Below are 11,467 nucleotides of genomic sequence, written 5' to 3'. Positions count from 1 at the left end.
AGTATGACTGGAGTCCTTATATGCAAAGGAAACTTGGACATAGAGGTAGAAACTGTAAGAGGAGACAGAAAGACAGATTGCCATGTTACAGGGCAGAGACTGAGCAACCACCAGAATGCTGCAGAAAACATGGCTTGACAATATCTGGACTTTGGCCTCTTAACCTCCAAAATTCTGAGACAATGAATTCATGTTGCTTAAGCCAAAAGTACAGAAACATTGGCAAACTAAGACATGTGGCTAAATTACTGATTCTTAAATTGAGATCCATTAGATCCTTGTTAAACAGTAATTTCTTAATTTAAATATCATTTGCCATTTGGAAAGGCTAATAATTATTTTCAAAACCATCAGGTTGTGACTCCTTCCATTAACATTCTTACCCTCAATTTATTTTTTATTTTATTTTATGATTTAAATATAGCTTTCCTTTAAGACAAGGTGATGTGGTCCTTGACTTTATTTTATTTTTAATGACTTATTTTTATTTGTTTCTCTCTCTACCCTCCCCTGCCCCATTGTCTGCTCTCTGTGTCACATCGCTGTGTGTTCTTCTGTGCCACTTGTACCCTCAGTGGCACTGGGAATCTGTCTCTTTTTTGTTATGTCATCTTCTGCATCAGCTCTCCATGTGTGTGGCACCACTCCTGGGTGGGCTGCACTTTTGTCACACAGAGTGGCTTTCCTTGCAGGGCGCACTCCTTGGGGCACCCCCACTTGGGGTGCACTTGCACTCAGCAGCTGCACATGGCCCAGCTCACCACACAGGTCAGGAGGGCCTGGGGATTGAACCCTGGACCCTCAATATGGAAGGTGGATGCTTTATCAGCTGAGCCATGTCTGCTTCCCCCCTCAATGTATTTTTCTCCTCTTGCTTTTTACATATGAATAAGCAAGAAGAAATCAGGCAGCATCTTCAACACTTCATGTGGAAACCTACTTAGCCAGATCAACAAAATCAGTAGACACCTTTTCTTCTTTTCACATTACTTCAGACAGCAGTGCTGCTAAATACTATATCACTGTATAACATGGATCACCATTAATTCTGATTATAATAAGATATTAATACCTTTATTGCATGCCCTCAATGGCGGGCTTATCAAACAATGTTTAACTCTTGTTATCAATTTTAACAAGGCACTTTACACACTTTTCAAAGCCTACCATCTGATTTCAAGATCCTCTCATAAATTTGGTTCTTGTTGTTCTTGTAGATGGCATCACTTCACTTCCAGGTACAAAAAATATTACTAAATGTAGTTTGTTGACTAAAACCTTTTTTAAAGCTTAGAAGTTTTAAACAACAAACCTGTAATAGTTCATTGTTTCTAGAAATCAGGCATATCTTATGGCTTCTGGGAATTTGGGATCAGGAGCAGTCTAGCTTGGTGTCTCTTTCTTATGATGTCTCAGGAGGCTTCCGTCAAGCTGTCAGGAATGACTGCAATCTCATTTGAAGTCACAAATGGGGCACAGTGTGGGATCTGCTTCTGAGGTCATTTAGATGGTTTTCCCAGGTCTCAATTACCTTGACATTGGGATTATATCTAAGACTGCCTTACAGCATAGAGATTGCTTTCTCAAGGGAGTGAGAGGGTGAGAGAAGATGCTTGACAGGTTAACCAAGGAAGAAGCCATTGCCTTTGTGGTACCTAGTATCAGAAGTGATATCCCATCATTATGCTTTACTCTGTTTATTATAAGTAATTCAATCCAGTCCCCCCCGGTGGATGCCACATGAATACCAGAAATGAGGTACATTTAGGTTCTTTTTATAGCCACCTGCCACACCTCCTTCCTGAAACAAACAAAATAACTCAGTTTTTACATATTTAATTTATATCTATATTTATGTTGATATATATTGATATTTACTCTTATTTACATTGAGCATATTGCAAGACATATCAGGCAATGGAAGTCAGACAACTCTGACAGACAGAAAATAAATGAATTTGTACTAGGTCACTGACTTGAGAAAATTTGCAGATTGCGGCACAGGGAATGAAATCGCAGTTGTAATTGAGGAGCTACAGGAATTGTAGAGATGGAGCTGAGATTCTGGGCAGAAAAAAGTGGCTAGAGTGTAGACTACAACAGAGGAGTCAGCTGCACAGAAGAATAAGCCTGGAGATCTACAAAGGTCTCTGAAATTTTCAACAGATACTGTTTTGCACACAGGTGAGGAAACTGTCCAACTGAAGGAAAATGCCAGTTGCTAAATACTGGCCAGGAATAGTGCGTATATTCTCAATAGTCAAAAGGAATATCTCATAATTGCAAAACTTGGGTAATCACAAGGGTCTTGCCCTAGTTGTTGGGAAAAATTAACCTCGGAATAAGCAGTGATGTGGCTTATACTTTTATTCAAATCTAAAAGAAGATGTGAAAATATCAAAGCATTTCCATATAAATGAACTATGGATTTGAAGAAATATTAAGTACTTTCATAGAAATAAAAAGTACTGATCAGGGAAGTGGATGTGGCTCAAATGATAAGGCCTCTGCCTACCATATGGGAAAATCAAAGTTTGATCCCTGGGGCCTCCTGGTGAAAAAGAAGAGAAAGCTTGCCTGCGCTGTGAACCAGTGCCAACATGGTGAGCCAAATGCCCATGCAGTGAGCCTAATGCCCATGCAGCAAGCCGAGTGCCTGCCTGGTGAGCCAGTGCCTGTGCAAGTGAGTCATACAGCAAGAAGATGAGACAACACAAGAGAGATGAAGTGGAGAGCCAAGGTGAAGCACAGCAGAGACCAGGAACTGAGGTAGTGCAATTGACAGGGAACCTCCCTGCACATCAGAGGTCCCCAGGATCAAATTCTGGTGAATCCTAGAGGAGAAAGATGAGAAGAGAAGACAAAAAGAGAAATAGATACAGAAGATTACACAGCAAATGGACACAGACAGCAAAACAGCAGGACGGGGAGGGGGAGGGGAAGAGGGGAAAAAAGTACTGATCACAAAAATGTAGAATTCACAATATTTTACCAATGGTTACTAGGCAACTTACAAAGAGTGAAAATCAAGCAGATGAAGAGGTGGTATCTTAAGCAATAAAAACTGACCACAAATTTAGGCAAATGGTGCAATTAAGAGGAAACTAAATAAAAGAGTTAAAATGTTTGTCATGTTTTGAAAAGTAAAGTTAGAGATATGGAGGCTATAAAATTTATATGAAACTCTTAGAAATAAAAATTAAAATTATGTGAGTTGAAAGTTAGATAGATTAGTAGTAATGATAGGAATAGATATTTTAGAATAAATTAGTGAACTTAAAGACATACTAGAAAATAAAATTGTTAAGAAAATGGAATTTTGACTATGAAAATAGATCAATAAGTTGGGGAAATCTTAAACTAAAGCCAATATGTATGTAATTGTTGAATTTGACAAAGGAAAGTTTTTGAGGGGAGTAAACATATTTGAAGTGATAATGGTGGAAACCTTTCAAAGTTTTATGAAATTTAAAAAAACAACTCTCTAATGTAACATATGCAAGGAGTTTCACAATCTTCAAACATAAAGTTCATGAAGAAAACTCACCAAAGCACATTAAAAAATGCTGACAATTCAGTGAGAAAATCATAAAAAGAGCCAGGGTGGATATACATTGCATATAGAGGAACAAAGATAAGAATGATAGCAGATTTTGCCCTGGAAACAATGTAAGAGAGAAAACAGGGAAGCAACAACTTAAATTACCAAAAGAAAAAAAAATCAACATAAAATTAGATATACAATAAAAATAACTTTAAAAAGTAAAGCTAAAATAGACATTTATAGACATTCAAAGTGGAAGAATTCATCACCAGAAGACTCACATTCCAAGAGTGTGAAGGAAAGTCCCTCTGGGACCAATTAATGAATTTTTAAAATATGGTGTATACATGCAATAAATATTATTCAGCTGTAAGAAGGAATGAAGTCCCAATTCATGTGATAACATGGATGAACCCTGAAGACATTATTTTGCTGAGTGATCTAGGCCAGACGTAAGAGGGAAAATATTATAAGATCTCACTGAATAATATATTAGAAATAGCAAGCTGACTGAATTGAAATCTAGAACATAGCCTACCAGGAGCTATGTTGGGGGTGGATAATTGGAGTTAATGCTTAATTTGTACAGAATTTCTATTTGGGTTCACTGCAAAGCTTTGGAAATGGATGGTGGTGAAGATAACATAATACTCTGAGTGAACTTAACAATACTGAATTATGAATGTGTTTAAAAGATGAAATTTTAGGTTGTATATAGTTATTAAAAATAAAAATTAAAAATTAAAAGATAAAACATGGGTTTGAATAACACAACAAACCCTATTTTAAACAATGGACTATAGTTCATAAAGCAAGTATACAAATATTCTTTCATTAGTTATAACAATTATAACTGACTAATGTAGGGTGTTAATAATAGGGTGGTACATTGAAAAAATATACCTTATATTAACTATGGACCATAGGTAATAGTACAATTTTAATATTTTTACATCAATTGTAAAAAAATTCCCATACTAATGCAAAGTGTCAAACATAAGGGGGATTATGGGAAACTATTATTTACAAGATTTTTCTGTAACCCTGAAACTTCTATAATTAATTTTTTAAAATAAGAACTATATACAATATAATTTAACACTAAGAAATGAAGATCAAATAAAAATTTCTGCAGATATATATGAAAGCTGAAAAAATTCCTTTCTTACTGATTATACCTTTTATAAGAAAAGTTAAACGTAACTTAGCATCATCCATTTTCAAGAACAATATTAAACCTGATAAGCAACAAAAATCAGACTAAATGTGTAACAAGAAACTAATGGCCTTTCTATAATCAAACATTCAATTATCTACAAGGTCTTTGTACAAAGTGGGGAAATCCATGGTTTACAGGTATGTTATACTGAAAATAAAATTAATGTCATTTAATTACAATTCTCAAGAAAATCACTAAAATAGTAATTAAGATTTCACAAATTTAAAACATTTTGCATAATTTAAAATGAATTGGGTATACACTGAAGTCTGAGTTTCAAAACCGATTCTTCCACCCCCCCAAAAGAAGTGCCAGCACATAGGTAGGATATTCAGTGTAATTTTTCCCTAAAAAGTTAAGACTTTTGATAATGATAGTCACATAATTTCTGTGCTATCTAGTCTGTTAACAAAGCCATTATTTGGATGTATGTGTGTGTCTGTGTCTGTGTCTACTTCTTCACTTAAATTATAGGAAACCATAGAGGATTGTTGCAAAGCTTTTATAGTTCCAAACACAGACGTGTGTGTGCTGGAAAAAGAGATCAGTGCTAAAACTTATACTGCATATCAAGGAAGTCATTAGTTTTCACAGCATCATCTGCTTAAAAGGTAAATCATCTAGGCATATAATTTTCCATCAGTGTGTCCTTTTAAATGTCATGGTGTTAGCTAATTTTTTTTTCCAAAGGGAATTGTAAGTCATTTTTATATAGCATTTTGCTTGATTATATGCTCTGTCCTGCATTTGTACCCTGTTGCCATTAGATCTTTTCTTTTGAAAAACGGCATATAAAATCATTTTTGGTGATAGAACATCAGTAATCCAGACAACTCTGTAGCAATGGTGGAACAAAATTCAACTCCCTTGACATTCACAAGCTCAAGAAAAATGAGGCCTGGGTAATACACAGAGAGCAAAAGCCAACCATTCAATACAACCACAACACCAAAGTTACTTCCAGCAAAAATACATAAGAATTCTAAATCAGGAAGTTGCTCCCTCGCGGTGTCCCACCAAAAGTTAGGAGGCAGAAGTTTAGTTAAGGTCTGAAAGTCATTCCCAGTCCTGATTTTAATGCCACTCTATGGCATGTTTCAACATCTCTCAGTGAAAGAAGCATGGCAGGTATCACCTTTCATATCTAGCAGGAAAGTGACCTTAGATGGCTGAGTGGAAATGGAAAGAGAGCTATATCTTTGAGACAGCCCCTGTGCCTGCACTTAGAAAATGCTATTTGACTTGCAAACTGCATATGGAAGTCAAGTCGTTGATGGAGAAGAAATGGTGCCACTGTGATGCCATTCCATTTTTACACAGCCTGTTTTTCTGCCCTTAACCACACTTTAATCACTGTGGGTAATGATTGAGAGTCAAATTTTGCACCATAAAGCAAGGTCACAGCAGTAATGGGGAAAAAAAATTATCAACACTTGGAAAATTTGGAAAATGCAGCATGAAATGTGTGTGTTAGGGAGGGGGAGAGAGAGAGAAAGAGGGAGGGAGAATGTTAACCCATACAAACCCAAAAGAAAAAATAAAACATTTGCTTTTTATCAGCAAACATATTAAAAGCAAGGGGCAACAGTGGAGGTTGAGGTAGCTGAAATTTCCTGGTATTAAAAACAAAATCCTACATCCAGATGCATTGATGAACCAAAGCTGAGAAAGTTTTACAAAATACCCATTGTACAATGTCCTTGAAACCCACGTGGTATTAGAAGCTCAACAGCTTCAGAATTTCAGTTGTCCTGATGTTCCAGTGTCATCTAAGAAATATTCCTGTGTAAGTCTTCCACTTGTAGTTCCCACCTGTGTTCATGGATGGGATTATGGGAAAGGTCTGTCATCTTCACAGCTTGAAGGCAAGGCTCAGGTTTGCACACCTGAAACACACCCAAGACCATCACATACTTTCCTATTGAGTCCAAAGAACAGGCAAGAATTATTAGAATATTAGCGAAGAAAAGTGTTCCAGGCAGCTCAGCGGGGCACGGGAGGGGCCAGGAATTCAACCCAGGTCTGTTCTGACTCCAAAGCATCCACATCAAGCCAACCAACCTCCACTTGGAATCCAAGACTCTCAGGGTGGAAGGGCCCTCACAGGGGAGGGAGTGGAGAGGGAAGGTCCACGCATCCTCTGGACCTTCTTAGCTTAAACTTCACACTCGCCTCCCAGGTCAATCCAGTGTCACTTGCAGCATCCTGCACTTCCTTATGGCTCCACTGGGATCAGCGACTGTCTGGGAAATTTGTCCACAGTCTGTGTCCCCACCCCACCCCACCCCAGGACATGTCTATCTGGTCTCTGCTGCAGCCCAGTGCCTCCCACAGGCCTGGGTTGTTATATTGTCAATGAATACTGACCTGAGATGGGGTCCAGTGTATGTCACTCAAAAAAACAAACAAACAAACAAACAAACAACAACAACAGAAAGCAGCTGGTTGCTGTACCGTTTATGTGCCGGGCAATGGGCCAGGTGCTGGGGAGATAACTGTCCTCTTGGGTTCAGTCTGCCAGGGGTTTTCCAAGTGTGACCCCTGGACCAACAGCATCAGAGATACCTGGAAGCTACTTAGAAATGCAAATTCATGGCCCCACCCAGACCAACAGACTCAGAAGTCCTTGCCTGGGGAGCTCAGCCCTCCAGTTAAGGCTCACGCAGGTTCACGTGAGCACAGCTGGGGTACAAGAGGCAAAAGGTGAACCACAGCCTAAGGCAGTTCCCTGAAGGAGCCTGCAGGAAGGCCCCCCTTCCCAGGGGTTTAGGGAGCGCTTCCCGCGGGAAGAGGTTTTCGAGTTGAGTCTCTAGGGATGAAGAAAAGTTTCCAAAAACAACATTTCCATATCTTGCTGAAAAAGTCACGAGTAGGGAGGTGAAGCCGGGGTCCCTCCCCTGGATCCGCCCATATTCTTTAAAGGGGTTGTAGGCGATGGTCTCCTCAAGGAAGGCGGGGTGAGGCTGGGTGAGGAAGGAAGGGGACTGAATAGCAGGGACGGCGAGGGCAAATTTTCTTTCCTTCAAAAATGCATTTTAAACAGAAAGAAACAAATATGTTAAATATATAAAAGATAAATAAAAATGCACACATTAACACTAATATAAAGTAGACTTCAGAATATAGATTCTTTTCAGTGATAAAGAAGGTAATTCCACAGTGTATAAGAAGATATTAACAAGATAACATAAACATATGAAACATTTCTGCAGCAAATAACACAGCCTAAAAATACGTGAATCAAACTGATGAACTAAAAGGAGAAGAGACATCTGAACAATAAGAGATTTTGCATTAAAGAATGGGCCTCCAAATTAGTTATGCAAAACCAGGGAATAAGTTGTTTAGGGTATAAATTGTTTTTGTGGAAAATATAGAAGAACCTGTATTTAAAGTTATTTCACTGCAATTATCTTAAATCATATTAATGTTTATACATTACTAGCTACACAAGGCATTAATACAATTACAAATATAGATAATATATAAAGGCTTACTCATATATGTGGGCTATAGTATCATTTTACTTCAAATGTTCTGCAATAAAAATTTTCACACAAAATAGTTTGAAACCATTATATTTAATCAATTAATCACATCATCAGACTATAATAACAATCTTAGAATTAAGAGTAGTGTTAGTGCTGCTTTGAATTAATGTAAGAATGTTCCCAATTCGTAGAGCATGAAATTAAATACTACAATATGAAATTTTGCTACATTTTGGATACATTGATTCAATATGGCTGTTTTAGTTTGCCAAAGGGCTGCCAATGCAATGCACCAGAAATGTGTTGGCTTTTATGAAATATATTTGAGGTAAATCTTACAGTTCCAAGGTCACAGAAAGTCCAACACAAGGCACCATAAGAGGGACTTTTCCACCAAAGTCAGGTCCTGGAGTTGTTGGAACATGGTCAAGCAAGATAAACTCCAATCTCTGAGAGGTCTCTGACTTCCCTTCCAGAATCTGCCATCGCTTGGAGCTCAGCTGTGAGCAACCAAGTATAGGGCTTATCTTTTCCAGGCCTCCTATATCAGTATTGGCTGTTCTGCTCTTCCCAAGTTCAGCTGCAAGCTAGCGTATATGGCAGGGCTGAACTCCTCTTGAGCTGCCCCGTGGGCCCAGTTTCTTGGGGCCTTTGTTCTTAAGCAATCCCCTCTCTCATATTGCAGAATCAAATATTACAGTTCCTTTTATCCTCTGTCTGTCACTGAGTCCATTTATATCAGAGCCAGCAAGGGGTGGGAAATCCACTGCATTTCACCTCAGTTTGCTCAAAAGCCCTATAGCAATATTGTTAAGTAAACTAATCAAAGGACCCGCAACTGAATTTAATGCAATCAAAGGGTACCACACCCTTAGGAATAGTTTACAAACATAATATTTCTCTTTTTGGTGTTCATAAAATAATTTCATACTGTCACAATGGCTAATTATTTTTTACCCACTAGAGATTACTGTGCATACAGCAGGCATTATTGTAGGGATTATGGGTCCTCATGTATGAGAAACCTATAGGAAACTCTACTGATATCCATACATCAATCATATTATTTTCTCAACATCTTGTAACAGTGTAGCAGAAGCTTTAAAATTGAAATGGGAATAAATTAACTTTATGTATTCTTGTCAAAAGAAGTTGAATACCTACTAATAAATAATCTTAGTCTAAATTTTCTAATTGTACCACTGAAAAATGATTTGTAAATAATATTTTTTGGCTTGAGAAAAACATAGTTACTGAAAATCTATTTTTCTATAATATGAAAAACAAGATGAAATATCATTAATCTATCTTACCAACCAACCACATCTTCATCATATGCTTCTTCTGTTTTATAATATTTACAGTTTAGGGATATTTTTAATTTATGAATAAATACATGATTATGTGTTTTATCATTGCATATACCAGGAAACAACATATAACATTTCTATCCTGGTATTCTATGGATTTTGAAGAGGTAATTAGAAAGAAACCTTATAGCATATAAGTTTTAGAAAATAGCCTTAAGCACTGGCACTGATGTTTCAGGCATCAGAGTATGTGCAAATTTTGGAGGGGAAACCTAGAAAAGAAGTATGTTTGCTTTGTTTCTATGCAGTTTCATAATACAATGACTATCCCTTAGAACTCGTGTTAAGGTTCCAACAATTAGAAATAGGCAATGAAGTTAATTTTGCAGCATTTTGCAAACAACCTCATCAACGTGGGACTAACTTGAAATAATTATCCTAACACTTTCCCAAATACAGCATTTTGCTTATCATTTTCCTTACAGCCTCTTTTATCTGCTTGTTTCTAAGACTATAGATAATAGGATTCAAGAAAGGAGGTACTATAGAATAGAACACAGAGGTGATCATGTCCTGAATTGTGGGAGAGCTGAGAGTTGGCCTCATATACACAGCAGCAGCTGAGCTGAGAAATACAATCACCACAAGGATGTGAGGGACACAGGTGGAAAAGGCCCTTCCTCGTTCTCCTATGGTTCGAAACTTAAGCACAGTAGTAAAGATCAAAATATAAGATACAGTGATGAAAGCAAAGCAGGTGCCATCAATAACCCCTGCAGAGATAAAAATAGAAATTTCATTGCTTAAGGTGTCAGAGCAGGAAAGCTTCAGAAGAGAGGGGATGTCACAGAAAAACTGATGGATCACATTGGACTGACAGAAGGACAGGCGGAATGTGTTTCCAGTGTGGAATCCTGCAATGACCACACCACTGAGTAGGGTGGCCAGTGTCATCTGGACACAGAGCCAATGGTTCATGATCACAGAGTAGTGGAGGGGCTGGCAGATGGCCACATAGCGGTCCCAGGCCATGATGGTGAGCAATAGCAGCTCTATGTAAGCAAACCAAAACACAAAGAAGATCTGGGCTGCACATCCTGCCATGGAGATCACCCTGTCATCAAGCAGAAAGATGACACATGCCTTGGGTATTGTCACGGAAATGTAACACATGTCCAAAGCAGATAGATTTCTAAGGAAAAAGAACATGGGGATGTGAAGTTTCTTGTCCATGGTGGTTACTGTGACAATGAGAAAGTTGCCCATCAGGGTTGCCAAGTACATCAGAAGGAATAGCATGGTGTGCAAGACTCTGTTCTCCCAAACTTCAGAAAATCTTGTAAGCAGGAATTCAGTCACAGTGGTAGAGTTGGGCATCTTTGAGGATTATGCTTTGGATAGCAAGAGAAAATAGAGAATCAGAGTAAGGGAAAAATTAACCAAAATATATTTATCAACTGATATTATTCAATTTTATTATCTGAAGTTCATACTAGTTGGTAGAAAAGACCAATGTTGTTTCAAGCTCCTTTAGACTTGTTGCTTCTGTATCTTACTTCCATGTTAAAAGCTAAGCAAATTTCATAGAGACAGATAGTAGATTACTGGGGCAGTGGGGAGGGTGGGAGAAAGATTTATTGCTTAATGAGAGCAGATTTTCCTTTTTAAGTGATGAAAGTTTTGGGATTTTGATGATGGTAGTAGAGTATTTTGAGTGTATCTAATATCAGTGAATTGCACACTTGAAAATGATTAATACAGGGAATTTTGAGTTGCATACATGCAGCGATAAAAGGTATAAGAATGTACTTGAAGAGCATGTAATCATGTTCGGTTAATTTTCATCACATAGCATATTTTGGAAGAACAATTGGTAAAGTCGAAGATTGAATTAATATAGGTA

The 11,467-nt window shown here is 37.7% G+C and overlaps 1 protein-coding gene across 1 annotated transcript; it reads right to left on the bottom strand.

Moving 5' to 3' along the window:
- Positions 1-7,414: 7,414 nt before the first annotated feature.
- LOC101413019 (olfactory receptor 14C36-like) lies at positions 7,415-10,941 on the bottom strand. The gene is made up of 2 exons (XM_004471180.4): positions 10,048-10,941; positions 7,415-7,783 (listed from the first exon to the last, which is right to left on the bottom strand). Exons 1-2 carry the CDS (start codon positions 10,939-10,941, stop codon positions 7,415-7,417), a joined length of 1,263 nt encoding a protein of 420 aa, XP_004471237.2.
- Between the last annotated feature and the right edge of the window lie 526 nt (positions 10,942-11,467).

Source organism: Dasypus novemcinctus, chromosome 22 (genome assembly GCF_030445035.2).
Source record: "Dasypus novemcinctus isolate mDasNov1 chromosome 22, mDasNov1.1.hap2, whole genome shotgun sequence".
NCBI classification, from domain to species: Eukaryota; Metazoa; Chordata; class Mammalia; order Cingulata; family Dasypodidae; genus Dasypus; species Dasypus novemcinctus.
This window is presented reverse-complemented; position numbering and strand designations above follow the sequence as displayed.